The sequence below is a fragment of the Protomyctophum bolini genome (assembly GCF_963924005.1).
Source record: "Protomyctophum bolini genome assembly, chromosome: 8".
In the NCBI taxonomy this organism is placed as follows: Eukaryota; Metazoa; Chordata; class Actinopteri; order Myctophiformes; family Myctophidae; genus Protomyctophum; species Protomyctophum bolini.
In genome coordinates this window covers 3,858,098-3,882,383 of record NC_137869.1, presented here as the reverse complement: position 1 = coordinate 3,882,383, position 24,286 = coordinate 3,858,098, and the positions used below count along the sequence as shown (strand labels likewise).

The following is a 24,286-nucleotide window of genomic DNA, read 5'->3' as shown; positions in this document are numbered from 1 at the left end:
TTCAGTTCCAAACAAACCATGGTAATAGTTACAGTATGTCCGACTGTAGCTCTGAACAATCTATTAGCTATACATATAAAGCTATAATGATGTCTTCATGTGGTCGTGTTCTCTCCTCGATTAAACAGGACACTATTGTTGACACATCAGTATTGATTCTCACTCTCTTCTAAGGTTGATTCAAATGTACCCCATGGTGTCATGCAGAAGTGGGCTTCGTAATACCCTAGGGTGCCGTGACGCCCAGAAGTCCAGGGTTACTTTAACCTGGGAGGGAAGCTTTACTTGTACCATAAATAATGTGACATAAATGTAATGTCCTAGAAAGTAACAACGTAATTCAGAGGTTCGGGGGTGACCTGAGCCCAGTGCGTTTGAGAACCACCGATCTATTAGATGTGTACTCACAGTAATCGTGGTATTGTATTAGATGTGTACTCACAGTAATCATGGTATTGTACTAGTTGTGTACTCACAGTAATCATGATATTGTATTAGTTGTGTACTCACAGTAATCATGGTATTGTACTAGTTGTGTACTCACAGTAATCATGGTATTGTACTAGTTGTGTACTCACAGTAATCATGGTATTGTACTAGTTGTGTACTCACAGTAATCATGGTATTGTATTAGTTGTGTACTCACAGTAAGCATGATATTGTATTAGTTGTGTACTCACAGTAATCATGATATTGTATTAGTTGTGTACTCACAGTAATCATGGTATTGTATTAGTTGTGTACTCACAGTAATCATGGTATTGTACTAGTTGTGTACTCACAGTAATCATGGTATTGTACTAGTTGTGTACTCACAGTAATCATGGTATTGTACTAGTTGTGTACTCACAGTAATCATGGTATTGTACTAGTTGTGTACTCACAGTAATCATGGTATTGTACTAGTTGTGTACTCACAGTAATCATGGTATTGTATTAGTTGTGTACTCACAGTAAGCATGATATTGTATTAGTTGTGTACTCACAGTAATCGTGGTATTGTATTACTTGTGTACTCACAGTAATCCCAGCTGTATCTGAACAGCCTCGCTGGCCGTCGTCAGGTCTTTCATGTAGGACATCTCCTCTGACTCCTCCGCTCTAAAAGAGAACAGACAGCGTTAACAACACGACAATACCATGAGCCGCTTACATCCTACAGCAGGCAGGGGTCTTCTAACCTGACCGGCTTATGCAAAGGCTAAACGTATGAAATGTAGTCATAGCACTCTATAGTGTATACGTCTAGCTTCACTGACTGTACAGATAATCTACTGTTAAGACAGATATTAGGATATTATTATGATTCATGATGACTATTTTTATGTATTTGATGTATTACTTACATATCATGTGTTGTTCCTGCTTACTGTAAATCGCTCTGGATTAAGAGAGTCTGCTAAATACCCACATTGTAAAATGTGCAGCTCTGTGTGTGAACCACTGTGTTCTGCAGTTGGTCTCTTCTGTCACTAGAGGGCACTAGTACTCCAGAGAGAGAGAGAGAGAGTAGCAGGCAGTGTTTGGAGAGGTTTGGTGGAAAGTAACTAATTGTACTGTGCTGTGCTGTGCTGTGCTGTGCTGTGCTGTGCTGTGCTGTGCTGTGCTGTGCTGTACTGTACTGTACTGTACTGTACTGTACTGTACTGTACCCAGGTGCAATTCCAGGCACTATTACTATACTTGAGTTTGTTCATTTTTCAATGAACAAATATTATACTTGAATTTTAAAGTACAATTATTTGAATACGGGTACTAGGTCCTTCATAGATTTAGATTATTACAAAACATAGTTTATAACCAACCCACAACGACTTGTAGATATTTAGTATTTTCAAAACAATAGAGCGTTGAGCTTCATTTCCATCCACCTGCTGTTTAAAACCCCCAGAAGAGACGCCTGCAGGCGACACACCTTCGCCACTTTTGTGCGGCGAAGGTGTGTCGCACGCACGTGTAACGTGGTTAATAGTGCTTCCACTTGTCCAGGCATTATATGGTATTGTGATCCAATGTTCTGTCACTTTAAGAGTTCAGGCGGTTGACATGACCTATAACCATAGAGTATTAAAAGGATAGAGACTAAACTAGCGCGAAGCTCCGCCCCCTCCGCTATTCATGTCAGTGGAAGTTGCTCAGTGGCGTTTTGAAGCACCCGGAAGGCTGCCGGAAGTACCGTCTTTTCGCTGATTCAGCATTTCACTTCCGCATTTGGACACCAAATTTTGGTGTCCAAATGCGGAAGTGCACCCAGAGTGCAGCTGGGCTTTACATTGGGCGCTCGGTTGCACGGGGTTTCCTCGTCAAGAATCCACGGGTCCGCCTGCAGTCCTTCCTCTTACCACTAGGGCCCAGCGCTTCAACATTGGAGTGCATAGCTGGCCCCTTGCCTATAACCTAATGACGTAACCTACCGCACTTCCTATTGCATACTGGCTTTGAAAGCGGTAGGTTGTGTTTATTTTGCTCTGCAGATTATTTTATTATTTTATGTACCCAAAGTTGTAAAGACACATACTGTGTTCTCATGGCACTGCATCTGCTTTATTTCCAGCAACTGATATTGTGGAAAACGTATTTACAAGTCAGAGCAGAGCAGTGATTTTCTCGTTGTCTTTTGTACAGATAATAAATCTACTCACTGCTGAGATCCTGGTCTATGGTGCTTCATATAACACAACGCAAGATCACGTCTGTTACGCACGCACACACAAACTCACTCACCTCCGGCCCCAGGCCTCGAACACGCCGCTGTCGGTGGCCAGGGCGTCCTCGGACACGCCCGTGGACACTCTCCTCGCTCTCCTGCCACTCCTGTTGGCACTGTTACACCTCAGAGTCACTCCTAGGAGAGGAGATACACACACTGTTACACCTCAGAATCACTCCTAGGAGAGGAGATACACACACTGTTACACCTCAGTCACTCCTTAGAGGAGATACACACACTGTTACACCTCAGAGTCACTCCTAGGAGGGAGATACACACACTGTTACACCTCAGAGTCACTCCTAGGAGAGGGAGATACACACACTGTTACACCTCAGAGTCACTCCTAGGAGAGGAGATACACACACTGTTACACCTCAGAGTCACTCCTAGGAGGGAGATACACACACACACACACACTGTTACACCTCAGAGTCACTCCTAGGAGAGGAGATACACACACTGTTACACCTCAGAGTCACTCCTAGGAGGGAGATACACACACACACACACACACTGTTACACCTCAGAGTCACTCCTAGGAGGGAGATACACACACACACACACTGTTACACCTCAGAGTCACTCCTGGAGACGCGCACGCACGCACACGCACACGCACACACACACACACACACACACACACACACACACACACACACACACACACACACACACACACACACCTCAGAGTCACTCCTGGGGGGGTCACAGGAACACTGTCACTCTTAAAGCAAGACCTGATGCCAAGTCTACAAATATCTCCAAAGCCTAACAGTTTTATGCAAGCAATAAATAAATAAATAAATGAATGAATGAATGAATGAATGAATGAATGAATGAATGAATAAATAAATAAATGTTGCTATATTAGCGGTTCTCAAAACTTTGTCATGTCAAGGACCTGCAGACATGATATGAATTTGGCCAAAAAATATTTTGTGCACAACCTGTCCGGACTGTGATTCTGCTGGCGATCACTTTTGCCATATTAGGAGATCAACCGTCATCGGCTTCCTAGATTGGCCTATAGATTGACTCATCTGCCTTTGCCGATTGGTCAAAGCTTTGCGTGACATTTGGCACCACTGAACCAATAAGTGACGGCGAGCACAGCGGAAGCAGTGCATTGTGTTCCAGAGTGAGACGTGATTCATCTGACCTGATCTACACTGATGTTCTGCTGGACGCTACATCTGGACGGAGCTCCAGAGCTTACAAGCACCGTACAGCACCGTAACAAGGCTTTTGCGTTCGGACAGAACGTTTACTCACTCGGTGGAAACGCTAACGACAAGCAGATTGAGGTGAACGTCTTCGACACAGTGTCTTTGCGCTGGAGGAAGTTGACCCCGGTGACACCCGCAGCGGGGGAACCTCACCTTGAGGTTCCTTCCGAGGGTGAGGGCCACACAGCTGTGATGATTGAAGACGTTGTCTACCTCTGGGGAGAGCTGACTAACCCTGCAGGTCACGGCAACATCCTTTATGCCTTTGATGTCGACGCCCGCAGATGGTTCAAACCGCAGGTTTCTGGAACTGTTCCCGAGGCGAGGTGCAACCACTCAGCCTGTGTCTTAGCGAAGGTCATGTATATTAATGGGGGATGTACGGTACATCATCATGGACGCCATAATGCATCATGTATCGAATACAGATACACTGATGACATGTACAAGTTGGACACCGCCAGGATGGTCTGGTCTAAAATTAACGCCAGAGGAACTCCACCTGGTGTATCTGGTGACTTTTCCACCGTCATCGGGACAAAGATGTTTGTAGTTGCGGGCGACAGCAGCAACCCCATCAGAGTGTATGACACAGAGACCAACCAATGGCTGAGCACACGTCCACAGACTCTTCCAGAAGGACAGGAGGGTTATTCAGTCTTCACCTACAATGGAGAGCTGTACATATTTGGAGGCTACAGGCATCATGACCAATACTTCAATGATATGTGGAAATTAAATCCAGAGACCTTCTCCTGGAAGAAGGTTGAGCCCAGGGGGAAAGGCCCGTCTCAGATGTATCGGATGTGCTGTTGCATGCTGGGAGATCGTGTCATCCTCTTTGGAGGAGACGACGCGCCTGGTGAACTGTATGTCTTAGACCTCAGTCCGAGCCTCGAGACATTATGTAAGCTAGCGGTTATGCAGTACGGTCTGGAGCAGTCTGAACTCCCACACAACATCAGGTGGGAACTAATGGCTAAAAAAATAAATAAATAATGTTCTTGTAAAATCTAAAATGACAAGAAAGATGCTTTCCAGGTTTCAATGGGTTAAACACCAACCAATGCCCATTATTTTTTATTTTTTAACTATATATATTTTTATCCCACGATTTTGTAACCCATTTTTCACCCCTGTGTCAATCATCTAATGTGATCCTGGGCTCTACACACCCTCCGCCAACCTGGGGAGAGCAACGGACTTGAACTCATGCTTCCTTCATGCTTGAGTGTCCAAGTTGCTCCTTTACACCTGACAGGGGGGAGTTTCCCTGGTTGGACGTCGTAGCGTGTGGAAGGAACACGTTATTCCAACCAGTTCCTTTCCCCTCCATCAGGCGCCTCGGCTGGCCAGGGGGAGGCAGTTTAGTGACCAGGATTACTGCATGTTTTTGTGAGGGTATACCTACCCTAGGGGACACGGGGAGAACATGCAAACTCCACACAGAAAGGCCCTTTCGCCAACCCCCGCCTTCGGGTATGGGCACTGATGACGAGGAGGAGGAAACACGCCGCCAGCACCCACAGCGCCCCGAGCGGGAATCGAACCCAGGACCTTCTAGCTGTGAGGCGACAGCACTACCAACTGTGCCACCGTGCCCCCACCAATGCCCATTATTCACACACTGGCCATAGGGTGTGAATAAGCCTAGGGTGGAGTGTCCAAGTGTCCCAGAGTAGGACACTAACCCATTCTGAACGGGAACCCATTCTGGTGTCAGCATCATGTTATGCTTTAGCTATTGAAAAATAGCAGATCTACAAGCTCATATCGCGCCACCGAGTGGCGCGATACGAGCTTGTAGATCTGCTATTTTTGAAAAATTCGAAGAACGACTGACATTTTTAGAATCTGATCTCAGGTCAGAATGGGGTTAATCAGACCAGTGTGTGTCCGGTGGAAACCTCGTATGAATCTGATCTCAGGTCAGAATGGGTTAACGTTACGTCTGATTGATCCTCGGCAGCACATTGTGCCCTGCACCAAACACAGCTATTTCGGGGGACTTGACATCAGCGCATAACTAAGTATTTACACTACAGTAAAGCCTGTTCATTGTCTTATTTGCCGATGGTTATCATAATATTCTAAGGAACACATCGTATTTATGATGCAAGCCATATTGAGGGGAATTCCACCTTTTTGTTTCAAATGCCGGCTTCTCCTACAAGTCCCAGAATGCATTTCGTCTTGGACAAAGCAGCTGCACTGCTGCCGTTTACATCATGAAGAACACGGTTGGTTCATATTTTTATGAAGTAAAAAAAAATGTCTATTTTACAGAAAAAAAACACAGAACACAAACGGGAGGATGTCACGGCCGACCGCAGCGGGCAGCGGATAACGACAGGAAGTGAGGGTTGTAGTTTTCACATGCACTGATTGCTAGAACATTCCTTTTGTCGCATGAGTGAACGGGATGTGTTGGCAGAAACCATGTATGTATACATGTTTCATGATTTCATTTATTTTTCATAAATGAACGCCCCGTTTTTATACTTTATTGTCCCATTCCTGGGACATGTGAGAATGGTACAGTAAAGTACAGTGAGAGAGAGAAAAAAAAGCTTCAAAAATTTTACCCGAACACCAGCCTGTAGAGAAAGAAAACAGGGGTGTGGGCAGGGAAACAAACCTATACCTTGTCTCTGCATACAGTCTCTCAGTGCAGTGACATTCTGTGATTATTTGCCATAATAATCATTTAAGAATCACACCTGTGTGAACTGAGTGCTGCAACTCCCCTCTCACCCCCCTCTCTCTCTAACCTTTTTCTTTTTTTCCCCTTTTTTTTTAAGATATCTTTTTGCGACTTACACCTTTTATTGTTTTTTTTTTAAGGGACAGACAGTATAGGCTGGCAGGAAACGGGAGAGAGATGGGGGGGGGAAGACATGCAGTAAAGGCCGTGTCGGTTTAACTCCTTATTGGCTATTTTCCCTACCATAAGCCCTCAATGAATTGCATTGCATTGAATGGGAATTGAATGGGGCTATGGGGTGTTATGCTAGTTCGCTTATTTCCATCGAAAGAAGTAGTAAAGTGTGCCGCTTGGGATTATAATATTTACATTATGAAGAGAGGATATATACAAATAAATTATAATTTTGAGCGATGGAAATAAGCGAATTAGCACAACACCCCATAGCCCCATTCAATTCCCATTCAATTCAATGCAATTCATTGAGGGCTTATGGTATAGGGAAACAGCCAATAAGGAGCTTTTGCAAAAAATAACACCTGGACCTCTTTGGTGGGGACGTAACAACTACAAAGAAAGGTAAGAAAGCCTTTTAGTATGGAATTCTCCTTTAAGGGCTACACACACCGTCTGCGAACGCCGCGCGTCAAAACAGCCGCCTCCTCCTGTTATTTTCAATGAACCTATATCGCACACCGGCGGCGTCCGACGCGCGTTCACGTCCTTGCCTGACGCTTCCGATACGCCTCTGTTTTCCAGGCGTTGTCGCCGCGCGGGCAACGCCTGTGGCGCGTCGCTGCGCAACCAACGCCTGTGGCGCGTCGCTGCGCAACCCGGTGTGTAGGGCGGGCTTCAGCTATAGGTCAGGAGGAAACAGGGGGGGGGAGTTTGTGACTCACTACCAACATAAAGCCATACAATATGGCATGGTTATCGCAAAAAGGAATATTCTGACCCATTGGAAAGGAGTGGTACCCACTTTTAAAGTATGGCTAGCAGAATTGACCAACCTGCTGCAAATGGAAAAGATAAGATATGACGTTTCTCTTAAAACGAAAGTATTCGACAGAATGTGGCAACCGTTTTTTTTAAAACTCTTAACTGTGATCTATCTATATTTTCATTTGTGTATGTTTTGTTTCTGTGCTAAATTTATTATTATTTTCCCTTTTTTTTCATTTTTCTTTGAATGGGGGGGTGGGAAGGGTTTGTGTGTGTGTGTGTATGTGTGTATGTGATGTGATTGTAAAGTATGTCTTTAAACCTGTCATTTAAAATAAATGAAATTGTAAAAAAAAAAACGGGGGAGTTTGGGGACCGCTCGCTGCTCTGAGAATGACAGTAAGAGTTCTACTTGCCCGTGGACGTGAAAGCCCCTTGAGGGGTGGTGCTGCCGCCGCCCCCCTCTCTGTGACCTTTGCCCTCTGCTTGGTGTAGGTTGGCACCGCCGCCCGCGAGGAGCTCCTCCCCCCCGCCGCCCAGGGGCGGGGCCGGGGGCGGGGCGGCTCCTCCTCCGGGGAGCGAGGGCCCCGGTGACTGGTGGTGAGCAGGAGCCCCACCGCTGCCCCCACCCTGGGGGCCCCGCAGCCCCTCCAGGAGGCCGCGGCCCCCGGCCAGCTCCATGTACTCCTCGGTCATCTGGGCCAGCGGGCAGTCCGAGGGCGGGCCCGAGGAGTGGTAGATGGGCGTGTCCATGGGCGGGGCCGAGGAGTGGTAGATGGGCGTGTCCATGGGGGAGCTGGGCGGGGACAGCGACGACAGGGAGGAGCGGGAGGAGAGAGAGGCCAGGGACTGGGGCGTGTTGTCGTGGGAGCGCTTGGCCTGCAGAGGACGGACGAGAGACAGAGAGAGAGAGAGAGTTCATCATACTTAACCCATTCTGACCTGAGATCAGATTCATACGAGGTTTCCGCTGCGGACACACACTGGTCTGATTAACCCATTCTGACCTGAGATCAGATTCATACGAGGTTTCCACTGGACACACACTGGTCTGATTAACCCATTCTGACCTGAGATCAGATTCATACGAGGTTTCCACTGGACACACACTGGTCTGATTAACCCATTCTGACCTGAGATCAGATTTTAAAATGTCAAGTCGTTCTTCGATTTTTCAAAAATAGCAGACCTACAAGCTCGTAGCGCGCCACTCGGTGGCGCGCTATGAGCTTGTAGATCTGCTATTTTTCAATAGCTAAAGCACAACATGATGCTAACACCAAAATGGGTTCCCGTTCAGAATGGGTTAACACAATTTTTACATAAAACGTCCCTAAACGTCTTATAGTCCAGTCATTATAGGCCAGAATTAGGCTAAACCTAGGACAAATTGCAATAGTAGCAAACTCAACTGATTTTGTATCCTCAATATGTCTTTAGTGAGAGAAAAAAAGTCCCAAGGAATCCCATCATGGGAAATGTGTTTTTTTTTCAATGTTTTGTTACCCCTATGACACCTACTTGATTGCTGGCAGGATCACTGACGACACTGTGTTTCAGAGATTGTGACGCGTTCAAATTTTGAGGTAGCTCAAAAGTAAAGATACCATTTGATTCTAGACAACCTCGGGTTTCCAATGAGACCAACCATGTCATGTTACCTCATTGGAAAGGGGGCTACATACCTAATTATTCAAAGTTAAGACGATTTTTTGGGGAGGGAAATATGGCCATCACCATTTTTCAAATGGTCCCTTGGCCTTCTACCTCAATATATGTTAATGGAAATGGGTTACATGGGTACCTACAAGCCTCCCCTATACAGACATACCAAATTTATGTTAAGCCCATGTAGTTTTGTGCAAGAATCATGTAGTGTTTTGCATGCTGTACAAATATGTAATTTCCGCCTATTATAAAAACTGTGTATTTGCCCATTTCTGGGCAATTCTGCCCATTCTAGCCCATGGTATGGTATGGTATGCCATACCATACCATCATATGATACCATATCATACCATATATGGTATCATACCATACCATATCATATACCATACCATACCATACCATACCATACCATACCATACCATACCATACCATACCATACCATATCATATCATATCATATCATACCATACCATATCATATACCATATCATACGATACACCATACCATACCATACCATACCATATCATACCATACCATACCATATCATATACCATATCATACGACCATATCATAGTATGATATGGTATATGATATGGTATGGTATGGTATGATATGATATGATATGATATGATATGGTATGGTATGGTATGGTATGATATGGTATGGTATGGTATGGTATGGTATGGTATGGTATGGTATGGTATGGTATGGTATGGTATGGTATGGTATGGTATGGTATGATATGGTATGATATGGTATGGTATGATATGGTATGGTATGATATGGTATGATATGGTATGGTATGGTATGGTATGGTATGATATGGTATGGTATGGTATGGTATGGTATGGTATGGTATGGTATGGTATGATATGGTATGGTATGGTATGGTATGGTATGGTATGGTATGATATGGTATGATATGGTATGGTATGATATGGTATGGTATGATATGGTATGGTATGATATGGTATGGTATATGATATATGATATGGTATGGTATGGTATGGTATGGTATGGTATGGTATGGTATGATATGGTATGATATGGTATGATATGGTATGGTATGGTATGGTATGATATGGTATGGTATGGTATGATATGGTATGGTATGGTATGGTATGGTATGATATGGTATGGTATGGTATGGTATGGTATGATATGGTATGGTATGGTATGGTATGGTATGGTATGATATGGTATGATATGGTATGGTATGATATGGTATGGTATGGTATGATATGATATGGTATGGTATGATATGATATGGTATGGTATGATATGGTATGGTATATGATATATGATATGGTATGGTATGGTATGGTATGGTATGGTATGGTATGATATGGTATGATATGGTATGATATGGTATGGTATGGTATGATATGGTATGGTATGGTATGGTATGGTATGGTATGGTATGATATGATATGGTATGGTATGGTATGATATGGTATGGTATGATATGGTATGGTATGATATGGTATGGTATGATATGATATGGTATGATATGGTATGGTATGATATGGTATGGTATATGATATATGATATGGTATGGTATGGTATGGTATGGTATGGTATGGTATGGTATGGTATGATATGGTATGATATGGTATGATATGGTATGGTATGGTATATGATATATGATATGGTATGGTATGGTATGGTATGGTATGGTATGGTATGATATGGTATGATATGGTATGATATGGTATGGTATGGTATGGTATGATATGGTATGGTATGGTATGATATGGTATGGTATGGTATGGTATGGTATGGTATGGTATGATATGGTATGGTATGGTATGGTATGGTATGGTATGGTATGGTATGGTATATGATATGATATGATATGATATGGTATGATATGATATGATATGATATGGTATGGTATGGTATGGTATGGTATGGTATGGTATGGTATGGTATGGTATGGTATGGTATGGTATGGTATGGTATGGTATATGATATGATATGATATGATATGGTATGATATGATATGATATGATATGGTATGGTATGGTATGGTATGGTATGGTATGGTATGGTATGGTATGGTATGGTATGGTATGGTATGGTATGGTATGGTATGGTATATGATATGATATGATATGATATGGTATGATATGATATGATATGGTATGGTATGGTATGGTATGGTATGATATGGTATGATATGGTATGATATGGTATGATATGGTATGGTATGGTATATGATATATGATATGGTATGGTATGGTATGGTATGGTATGGTATGGTATGATATGGTATGATATGGTATGATATGGTATGGTATGGTATGGTATGATATGGTATGGTATGGTATGATATGGTATGGTATGGTATGGTATGGTATATGATATATGATATGGTATGGTATGGTATGGTATGGTATGGTATGGTATGATATGGTATGATATGGTATGATATGGTATGGTATGGTATGGTATGATATGGTATGGTATGGTATGATATGGTATGGTATGGTATGGTATGGTATGGTATGGTATGATATGGTATGGTATGGTATGGTATGGTATGGTATGGTATGGTATGGTATGGTATGGTATGGTATGGTATGGTATATGATATGATATGATATGATATGGTATGATATGATATGATATGATATGGTATGGTATGGTATGGTATGGTATGGTATGGTATGGTATGGTATGGTATGGTATGGTATGGTATGGTATGGTATGGTATATGATATGATATGATATGATATGGTATGATATGATATGATATGATATGGTATGGTATGGTATGGTATGGTATATGATATGATATGGTATGGTATGATATGGTATGGTATGATATGGTATGGTATGATATGGTATGGTATGATATGATATGGTATGGTATGATATGATATGGTATGGTATGGTGTATCGTATGATATGGTATATGATATGGTATGGTATGGTATATGATATGATATGATATGGTATGGTATGGTATGATATGGTATGATAATCATACCATATCATACCATACCATACCATATCATATCCCATACCATACCATACCATACCATACCATATCATATACCATATACCATACCATACCATACCATACCATATCATATCACATATACCATATACCATACCATACCATATCATATACCATATCATACGATACACCATACCATACCATACCATACCATATCATACCATACCATACCATATCATATCATACCATACCATACCATATACCATATACCATATACCATATACCATATACCATACCATATCATATCATATCATATCATACCATACCATACCATACCATACCATACCATACCATACCATACCATACCATATCATACCATACCATACCATATCATATACCATATCATATACCATATACCATACCATACCATACCATACCATACCATACCATACCATACCCTATCATACCATACCATACCATACCATACCATACCATACCATACCATACCATACCATACCATACCATATCATATACCATATCATATACCATACCATACCCTATCATACCCTATCATACCATACCATACCATACCATACCATACCATACCATACCATACCATACCATACCATACCATACCATACCATACCATATCATATACCATACCACACCATACCATACCATACCATACCATACCATATCATATACGGTACCATATACCATACCATACCATACCAATTCTAGCCCATTTCTGGGCTAATCGAATGTTTTGATTAGTTCTGGCGTGTATGCTAATTGGTGCATATCAAATAAGATAATGTGTGATTTGCATGAGTAAACAGAATAATTCAATGAAGTTGTGATTAACTTTTTTTCTTGTCTTTGTGTGTGTAATCAGCTTGTGAGTTTTTATAGTGATATCTAAAAGTAAAATTTTGAACCCCATTCACCACTATGTTATAACAGGCATTTTTCGATATGAATATATATAGGTCGTTTTCAAAACTTTCCCACGATGGGATTCCTTGGGACTTTTTTTCCCTCACTAAGGACATAATGAGGATACAAAATCAGTTGAGTTTGCTACTATTGCAATTTGTCCTAGGTTTTTTCATATAATGACTGGACTATTAAGGATTCGAACCGAGATGTACAAAGAACGTATGAGGACGTCCTAGCGCATCCTCAATGATACGGGGCGAGATAAGAATATTCAGAATTTTTCCTTCTTTTTTTTTGGCCCGTTCACCTTTCGGCTGCCGTATGCTAACGCTCTGTGCAACTATTAGCTTGTCATTGACTCCCATGTTAGCGCGGCGGAAAGAATGACTCGTATCTCCTAATCCAGGGCGCTCTCCGTGGTTAGGAATGAATTGATATGCTGGCGCTTCATTTCTGCTCCTCATCCGTCTCTCCCGTAAAATATGAACGCTATTTTGGATCATATATCGTATGAATTAAAATGATCGCAATGTAAGCTAGCAATGTAAAGTCAACTTTTTTTAGTAATTGTTTCCGGGTCATGGCTTTCAGAGTAAAAGCGCTGAGACAACCGAAGTCTGACGTCAATATCGCTTGAGGGGACTAAGTCCTCCTTGAGGGCACTAAGTCCTCCTTGAGGGCACTAAGTCGTTGAGGGCACTAAGTCGTTGAGGGCACTAAGTCGTTGAGGGCACTAAGTCCAGGGCGGTTTCTACTCTTATGGATATGAAGAATCAGGGCAGCCTACCTTAATGCCTCCCTGGGCGAGGAGCAGGGGGTCCGAGGGGCAGAAGCCCCCGCCCGGGGCGTCCGGGGGCAGCAGGTAGCGCAGGTGGGCGGGGTCGTGGGGGTCTCCCGAGGAGGACGAGGGGTCGTGCCTCTCGTACTGCGGCGGGCCGTAGATGTCGCTGAAGCTGATGGAGCTCAGGGAGCCTCGGCTGGACGCCAGGGAGCCTCGGCTGGACGCCAGAGAGCCACGGCTGCTACTCGACGACACGGTCAGGGAGCTGGCCGACAGGCTGGGGGGGAGGGAGGGTGGGGGGGGGGAGATGGGGGGAGGGGGAGGGAGGGAGGAGAGAGAGAGAGGGAGGGAGGAGAGAGAGGGGGAGGGGGGAGAGAGAGAGATTGATTGATTACTTAATTGAAAATATATTTCAAAAGGATAGAGTCACAAGAAAGTTGGGCTTGTTTCTGTTGTGGTCCTCTTGGGGGAAGGGGAGCAAGTCTACAATACAGACAACAACTAAATACCTTTGTATTTACAACTCTACAATACAGACAACTAAATACCTTTGTATTTACAACTCTACAATACAGACAACTAAATACCTTTGTATTTACAACTCTACAATACAGACAACTAAATACCTTTGTATTTACAACTCTACAATACAGACAACTAAATACCTTTGTATTTACAACTCTACAATACAGACAACTAAATACCTTTGTATTTACAACTCTACAATACAGACAACTAAATACCTTTGTATTTACAACTCTACAATACAGACAACTAAATACCTTTGTATTTACAACTCTACAATACAGACAACTAAATACCTTTGTATTTACAACTCTACAATACAGACAACTAAATACCTTTGTATTTACAACTCTACAATACAGACAACTAAATACCTTTGTATTTACAACTCTACAATACAGACAACTAAATACCTTTGTATTTACAACTCTACAATACAGACAACTAAATACCTTTGTATTTACAACTCTACAATAAAGACAACAACTAAATACCTTTGTATTTACAACTCTACAATACAGGCAACAACTAAATACCTTTGTATTTACAACTCTACAATACAGGCAACAACTAAATACCTTTGTATTTTGCCAGGAGACAAAAACAAAATCATAAAAACTGACCCAAAAAACCCCCTGGGTTTTATTTTTCCTTCATTTTGTTATTTATCTATTCTACACTAAAAGGTCAGTATAAATAATAAAAATAATAAAATTAGGACATGTTATCGTATAGAGAGGGAGAGACAGACAGACCACTCAGCCTAATCATCTAAATCGTAATTATTTGAGATAATCGCAATTATTTTTGTCATAATGGCTTCCAGATATTTATACATAAAAAAAAAAAATTGCAAACAGAAACTTAATTCCTATTCATAATGTTCCAATTTCCAATGCCAAAAACAATAAAAATCATTAATCGCAATTATTTGAGTTTACTTAAAGGTGTAATGGTGATCGTTTGGGCAGAACCGGAGGAACCCGGTCCAAGACTGAGGAACTGGAATCGGTTCCGTCACACTGACAGAGGACACATTTCTTCCTGCCGAAACAAAGCTTGACAAAGCACTGATCCGCAACGTCGTCATTCTGTTCTCATCGACCTGACAGACCTTCACAGACAACAGCAGGTCCACAAGTTCACGACGCAAGGATCGGCCGTTCCCAAGTGGTTAGGAAGAGTGTTACTCCTTGAGCTGAGTGTGAAGGTAGGTGGTGATGAAGAGTGTTACTCCTTGAGCTGAGTGTGAAGGTATAGGTGGTGATGAAGAGTGTTACCTCTTCACCCCTGTTTTACACCAACTCCACTGGCTCCCCATCAAATACCGTATCGACTTCAAGATCCTTCTCCTCCACACATTCAAGGCCATTCATAACCTCGCCCCCCCATACCTGACTGACCTTGTCCACGTCAACATCCCCCCCGGTCTCTCAGGTCTGCCTCCTCCCTCACCCTAGCCATGATTCATGACTCTCGTATTCATACGAGAGTCATGAAGTAACTGCACCCTTTTTTTGGCGAACGCTACATTTACAAAGAATTAAAATATATAAACATTCGCATTTCAAATATAAAGTACTCACAATTTGTCCCACGGGTGTTAGTTAGTAGCAGCACCAGCGATTAGAATTTCTGCATCCCGCGTTGTTTAATAAAAAGCATTTTTATCCGAGCTGTTATTTTCCCATTGGCTTTCAACTATACGCGCCCCTATCGGTCGGGAGGAGGGTGGCACTCGGTGTGTTCGATATAGGTACTCTGACCGCCCTGCCAATACAGACTAATAGGCGAGTGCGCTCCCGGTGTGCAACTGTGGATTTCCCAAACGAACCCCGTTTGAAAAAAGTAGCCGGGGCGTTCGGACAAAAATGCTTTTTATTAAACAATGCGGGATGCAGCAATTCTAATCGCTGGTGCTGCTACTAACTAACACCCGTGGGACAAATTGTGAGTACTTTATATTTGAAATCTGAATGTTTATATACGGAAATCTTGTAAATGCAGCGAACGCCAAAAACAGGGTGCAGTTACGTCATGACTGTCATGATAATCATCATGGCAGTCATGTTTCAGGGCTACCCTCACCCTGAAGGTCCTCCCAGCCCGTCTCTCCACCATGGGGCTCAAGAGCCTTCAGCCGCTCTGCCCCTCACCTCTGGAACTCCCTCCCCCCTCTGACATCAGAAACATGGACTCTATATCACCATATTCCAAACTCACCTCAAAACCCACCTGTTTAGGCAGGCCTATATGACTCCGTGTGACCTCTGTGTCTTCTGCTGCAAGCTGTGCCCTAGTGTTGTTCTGCCTTTAACTGTGTTTCTTGTACTGTTTTTAACCTGTACGGCGACCTTGAGTGCCCTGAAAGGCGCCTTATGAATAAAATGTATTATTATTATTATTATTATTAATACCTCTTGAGCTGAGTGTGAAGGTAGGTGGTGATGCGCGTTGCTTCCTCCAGTTGCCTCAGTAGAACGTTTCTCTTCTCCTGAAGGAGGATCCTGACAGGAGAAAAAAACAACAACACGACGATCAACTATCACCAAAAAACATCAGCTTGTTGTTCCGTTCTCTCTCCTGATGGGAAGAAGCATCATGTCTCCCTCTGTGTGTGTGTGTGTGTGTGTGTGTGTGTGTGTGTGTGTGTGTGTGTGTGTGTGTGTGTGTGTGTGTGTGTGTGTGTGTGTGTGTGTGTGTGTGTGTGTGTGTGTGTGTGTGTGTGTGTGTAGGCCTTCTGTGTCTGTGTAACAGCGCGGTGCGTCAGTTCCATATCACTAAGGTTTTACTGTCTGCATCTAACAGGCTGGATGTGGGCATGAGGGTGCCTGGATGGATCCCACCCTGCAGAGACTTCCAGTTACCTCCACAGATAAGCTGATCGTAACACACAGAATACAGTATTCATGGTGGTCATGCAGTGTTCAAAGACAATTTGGTTAGATTTCAAAAAGCAGATATGAAAGCTCATAGAAGCGTCACTTCGTGCCGCGATATGATCTTGTAGATCTGCCATTTTTGAAAATCTTAGTTTTCTTTTTTGAGTCCCTATGTCCCTAAGTATGGATATGTTTGCTCTTCATCTCTGCTCCTCATCTGCCTCTCCCTCAAAATATGAACGCTTTCTGGATCATATATGGTATGAATTAAAACGATAGCAATGTAAGCTATAGCAAAGTAAAGCAAACAGTTTCTCACTTTTTTTTCCCGGATTGTTTTCGGGGGGTGGCTTTCAGAGTAAAAGCGGCCATGTCTTTTCGGCACCCCAGAGCTCTTACTTTGAAGGAATCCCGGTGCTGATTGTGTTTTAAGTGGGAACCAAAGTGGGCGTGTCAGTCACTATTCAGTTTGGAAGATGCAGATGTCGTATAAAATAAATATGAAGAACGGAACCAGTTGTAGAAGCTATTTTGGTGTGGCTGACAGGCCTACCTGTGATTGGCTATACCTGGCTCTGGGAGGCGTGTGCTAATGGTGGCCTACCTGTGATTGGCTATTGGTCTAAAAAGGGGGATGGTTACCTCTGATTGGCTCCCTGGCTCTGGGAGGCGTGGTCTAAAAGGGGGGGATGGTTACCTCTGATTGGCTCCCTGGCTCTGGGAGGTGTGGTCTAAAAAGGGGGAACGGTTACCTCTGATTGGCTCCCTGGCTCTGGGAGGCGTGGTCTAAAAGGGGATGATGGTTACCTCTGATTGGCTCCCTGGCTCTGGGAGGTGTGCGCCCGCTGCACCTCCTCCTCCAGGCCCCGCCTCCTCTCCTCCAGCTGCTGGAGCATGTCGGGCGGACACGTCGTCCCGCTCACCAGCGTCACCTCCTGCAGCAGCGCCTCCTTCTCGCGCAGGAGGTGCAGGAAGTCGCGGTCGCGGTCCGCCTCCGCGCGGCCCGACCAGCTCTCGCTGTCCAGCTGGGCCAGCTGGTGCTGGATGCTCTGGACCCTGGATGGGACCGGACGGGACCGGGGCGGGACAGAGACGATACGGACGGTCAGGCGGTATAGGCATGTAACGGTATTAGGCATGTAACGATACACTCAACTCACGATACGATACGTGTCACGATATGAGGTTCACGATACGATTTTTCACGATATTTTCAACACAATGATTTATCTTCCCCCCCAAAGCTAATAATCATATTTTCAACCACCAAAAAAATTTACAAGCTTGTAGATTAACTTTATTATTATTATTATTATTATTATTATGTATAAAGTTAATTCATATGTCAGTCATTTTCTTTGTATAATATGTGTCAGTTATATCTTTGTATATTTGTCATATCTGTTCTGTGGAATTTCTTTGTGTACAACAGAAACAGAAATGTAATTAATATGCAAAAAAAATGTCTCATGATTCTGAACACAACACATTCCAAGCATTAGTTTGGCATGAAAAAACACTCCTTGGGCTAAATTTGACTTTGCCCAAAATGCGATGAACCTTCATCACATTTTGTGAAGACGGGCTATGGACAGGGCGGGACGCGGCGGGACGCGGAGGTTCGGTGCCGGGGCGCTGACAGAAGCAGGTGTGTGATGTGATGTAAGGCTATAATATGAGCAGGACATTATTTAGACCCACCGGGCCGGCCGGCCCTCACAGACGGCAGCGACCCGACCGACCGGCCGACCGAAGCCCTTTGGCTTAACCCATTCTGACCTGAGATCAGATTCATACAAGGTTTCCACTGGACACACACTGGTCTGATTAACCCATTCTGACCTGAGATCAGATTCTAAAAATGTCAGTCGTTCTTCGATTTTTCAAAAAATAGCAGACCTACAAGCTCGTAGCACGCCACTCGGTGGCGCGCTATGAGCTTGTAGATCTGCTATTTTTCAATAGCTAAAGCACGACATGATGCTAACACCAAAATGGGTTCCCGTTCAGAATGGGTTAAACAGCAACGCTTTAGAATGAAATAACTGTGTTTATGTGTGTCGGGGTTTTTCAGACCCCAGTGACTCAGCTACGGAGCATGCAAGTTTCCACAGGTCTCCCCTCTCTCCTCTCCTCTCACTCTGTTTCTTCTCCCTCTCCCCCTCCCCCCCCTCCTCTCCTGTACACCCCTCCCCTCCCTGATGTCATGCCTGGCGTGGCTGCTATACCGCGTCGTCTCCATGGTAACCGCGACCTTGTAAAAAAAAGCCTGCGTGGATCCAGTGTAATAACCCCTGCTCCGCGGCAGCTCGGCCCCTTACTCACTCACTCACTCACAGCTGAAAGTCATATGCATGCAAAAAGGCTTCTGTGTACCAGCCACGTGCACGTGGTGGGACCCTCTCTGGAAGGGAGGGGGGGTGGGGGGTGGACCCACCCCCATCGAAAGTGCAATATCCACTCTATTTTGTGCAGTTTGGCGCAGTCATCATCACCACCGGCGCAAGTGAGAGAGAGAGAGAGAGAGAGAGAGAGATAGAGCGGGAGGCTGGATGGATGCGTTTGCGATTGCAATCTGTTGTTGGCGTTTTGGTTCTGGATTCTGTATAAATTACTGTACCGTGCCAACTCTCTCTCTCTCTCTCTCTCTCTCTCTGTCAGCACGTGGCCAGAGGGGCAGGAATGCCACCACCACCACCACCACCACCGGGATCATTCCGCTGACCAGACAGACAGCGCTCTGGTAGCGCTAAATACTAATGGGGACACCTCCCCCCGCCTCCCCTCCCCTCCCCCCCTCTGGAACGGCGGGCCGCCACGGGCCGCTGAGTCATGGCCCGGCCCCGGGCCGAATGCCTGCTGTGTCACACTGCTCCGCTCTGACACAACACACACACACACACACACACACACACACACACACACACACACACACACACACACACACACACACACACACACACACACACACACACACACACACACACACACACACACACACACACACACACACACACACACACACACACACACACACACACACACACACACACACACACACACACACACACACACACACACACACACACACACACACACACACACACACACACACACACACACCCCGGCACAACAAAACACACACAGCCAGAGAGACAGCCGGTGGATTGGTTAATTAATGACGCTATGGCGCGCAGCTTCAACTTGGGTGGGTAGCGTGGGGAAAAGCGTCTAGGTTTGAATTATTTTGCGCGTGTCACAAGTTGAAGCCGTGCACTAGTAGTAGTGTCATTACCTACCGTCCACCAGCTGTTTCGACAAGGCGTTTTTTTTTATGCCATCTCTTGACGCAAAAAAGTGTGCCTGCAGTGCAGTGCCCTCTGCACCACAACACAGAACAACACAAACACCCAGAGCCTCACACAACACTGGGGCGACTGTGGCTCAGGAGGTAGAGCAGGTCGTCCAATGATCCATGGGTCGGCGCCGGTTCGAATCCCGGCTCCTCCTCCTCCTGTCTACATGTCGAAGTGTCCACGACACTGAACCCCAGATTGCTCCCGATGTGCTGGTTGGTATACCTTGCATGGCTTCCGTTCCGCCGCAATCGGTGCATGAATGGGTGAACGTAAAATGCACAATCTATATGTAAAGCGCCTTGGATAAAGGCGCTATATAAATGCACCATTTACAACTCTGGTACAACAACACCATAAACACCCAGAGCCTCTCACACAGCGCTCAGCTCTAGAACAACAACACCATAAACACCCAGAGCCTCTCACACAGCACTCAGCTCTAGAACAACTACAACACCATAAACACCCAGAGCCTCTCACACAGCACTCAGCTCTAGAACAACTACAACACCATAAACACCCAGAGCCTCTCACACAGCGCTCAGCTCTAGAACAACACCACCATAAACACCCAGAGCCTCTCACACAGCGCTCAGCTCTAGAACAACACCACCATAAACACCCAGAGCCTCTCACACAGCGCTCAGCTCTAGAACTACACCACCATAAACACCCAGAGCCTCTCACACAGCACTCACCTCTAGAACAACTACAACACCATAACCACCCAGAGCCTCTCACACAGCGCTCAGCTCTAGAACAACTACAACACCATAAACACCCAGAGCCTCTCACACAGCACTCAGCTCTAGAACAACACCATAAACACCCAGAGCCTCTCACACAGCTCTCAGCTCTAGAACAACTACAACACCATAAACACCCAGAGCCTCTCACACAGCGCTCAGCTCTAGAACAACTACAACACCATAAACACCCAGAGCCTCACACACAGTGCTCAGCTCTAGAACAACTACAACACCATAAACACCCAGAGCCTCTCACACAGCACTCAGCTCTAGAACAACACCATAAACACCCAGAGCCTCTCACACAGCGCTCAGCTCTAGAACAACTACAACACCATAAACGCCCAGAGCCTCTCACACAGCACTCAGCTCTAGAACAACACCATAAAATAGACACCACGACTAGCACTCTCGATATCAAATGACACTGACCATCCTCTGTATCGTTTCTTTAACCTCATGCCATCTGGACAAAGATACAGAACCTTGCCATGGAAAAAGGTCCGTTTTAGTAGGAGTTTTGTCCCCTCAGCCATCGCGGCATTAAACAAACTGCCCCGCCGATAGGATGGTTCTGTACACAGCTTGTGGGGACCTCATGTTTTGTTTTTTAGTACTGTCTTGGTGTTATGTGCTCTGTGTTGTTTTTGATGTGGGTGTTGAACTGTTGAACAGATTGTGAAGACAAATATCCTTCGGGACAATAAAGATTATTATTATTATTAAACACCCGGAGCCTCTGCTCCGTTGCGTTGCGTTACGTTACGTTACGTACTTCTTCTTGGCCTCCTCGTACTGCCAGTTGAGCTTCACTTTGTCCACCAGCTGCGAGGGCTCCTGACCGCCGTACTGAAACCCAGGAGGAGAGAGAGAGAGAGAGAGAGAGAGAGAGAGAGGTCATCGTCTCGCACACAGATGAAAACAAAAGGGAAACATTGTGAAACACTGTGAATAGAATAGAACTAGATAGCGGTCGTCCGGCTTCCCCATCGGGCAACTGTAACCCAACATCCGTTTCACTGCATCATGTGACGTGATCGGACTTAGCCAATCGGAACATGAATTGCAGTGCATGACGACGCACGTGTCACGTGATCGGCCGTAGCCAATTGGACGAAAGTGGTTGTGGCGCGATGCTATAGGGGGTAATATTGGCTAAAGAAAATGTAAAAAAAAAAGATCACAGATCAATGTCGCATGAGGGGCGTGGAGGCACGCGGAAAGCCGTTTGGAGCCTGGCGCAATGCTACAGAAGTATTTATGATGCTGTGTTTTCATGTTTTCAGTGAAGTGTTTAACTCTGAGGGTGTGAAAATGGACCCTCAGACCGTAGGACGGGAACCCCTTTTGGTGATTTAAGCATTGTGTTATACTTTAGCTATTGAAAAATAGCAGGACTACAAGCTCATATAGTGCAACACTCGGTGCCGCGTTGTGAGTTAGCATCACAACAGAGAGCAGGCCAACGTTAGCATCACAACAGAGAGCAGGGTACCTCTCCCATGATGTCAGTCTGACAGCCGGTGTCACAGTACTGCTGCAAGGGGCACGCGGGGTCTCCCCCCGGACTACCGGGGCTGACGGGACCCTCGCCCGTGGTCAGGCCGCTCTGGGAAGTTCACCGTCAGCTTCGCCAGGCTCTGTAGGACAAAGACCACATCATCATCATCATCATCATCACTGCCATCCATACGAGTATACTAGTAAATATATATATATTATTATATTTGATAAATCTCTTGAACAGGTCCAAAATCAGAGCTTGGTTATTACACCTGTCAGCTCACGGTGGCCAGTATCCTCGTTGCTTTCGTTTTCGTTGGGGAAGGTACTCTATGGTCGTACCTGTATGAGATCCTCTCTCTCTCTCTCACTCTCTCTCTATGTCTCTCTACCTGGATGAGATCCTGCCTCTCTCTCTCTCTCTCTCTCTCTCTCTACCTGGATGAGATCCTGCCTCTCTCTCTCTCTCTCTCTCTCTCTCTCTCTCTCTCTCTCTCTCTCTACCTGGATGAGATCCTGCCTCTCTCTCTCTCTCTCTCTCTCTCTACCTGGATGAGATCCTGCCTCTCTCTCTCTCTCTCTCTCTCTCTCTCTCTCTCTCTACCTGGATGAGATCCTGCCTCTCTCTCTCTCTCTCTCTCTCTCTCTCTCTCTCTCTCTCTCTCTCTCTCTCTCTCTCTCTCTCTCTCTACCTGGATGAGATCCTGCCTCTCTCTCTCTCTCTCTCTCTCTCTCTCTCTCTCTCTCTACCTGGATGAGATCCTGCCTCTCTCTCTCTCTCTCTCTCTCTCTCTCTCTACCTGGATGAGATCCTGCCTCTCTCTCTCTCTCTCTCTCTCTCTCTCTCTACCTGGATGAGATCCTGCCTCTCTCTCTCTCTCTCTCTCTCTCTCTCTACCTGGATGAGATCCTGCCTCTCTCTCTCTCTCTCTCTCTCTCTCTCTACCTGGATGAGATCCTGCCTCTCTCTCTCTCTCTCTCTCTCTCTCTCTACCTGGATGAGATCCTGCCTCTCTCTCTCTCTCTCTCTCTCTCTCTACCTGGATGAGATCCTGCCTCTCTCTCTCTCTCTCTCTCTCTACCTGGATGAGATCCTGCCTCTCTCTCTCTCTCTCTCTCTCTCTCTCTCTCTCTACCTGGATGAGATCCTGCCTCTCTCTCTCTCTCTCTCTCTCTCTACCTGGATGAGATCCTGCCTCTCTCTCTCTCTCTCTCTCTCTCTCTACCTGGATGAGATCCTGCCTCTCTCGGTCGTCTCTCTCTCTCTCTCTCTACCTGGATGAGATCCTGCCTCTCTCTCTCTCTCTCTCTCTCTCTCTACCTGGATGAGATCC

The 24,286-nt window shown here is 45.0% G+C and overlaps 1 protein-coding gene across 1 annotated transcript in view; it reads right to left on the bottom strand.

The window, feature by feature from the left end:
- wwc3 (WWC family member 3) overlaps positions 1-24,286 on the bottom strand; it is a 93,368-nt gene that overhangs the window by 17,296 nt on the left and 51,786 nt on the right. The window contains 10 exon segments of the mRNA XM_080769665.1: positions 1,021-1,101; positions 2,725-2,845; positions 8,002-8,464; positions 13,941-14,211; positions 16,877-16,966; positions 18,149-18,397; positions 22,225-22,298; positions 22,945-23,062; positions 23,064-23,089; positions 23,237-23,256. Of these exon segments, the coding sequence (XP_080625791.1) occupies positions 1,021-1,101; positions 2,725-2,845; positions 8,002-8,464; positions 13,941-14,211; positions 16,877-16,966; positions 18,149-18,397; positions 22,225-22,298; positions 22,945-23,062; positions 23,064-23,089; positions 23,237-23,256 (1,513 nt within the window).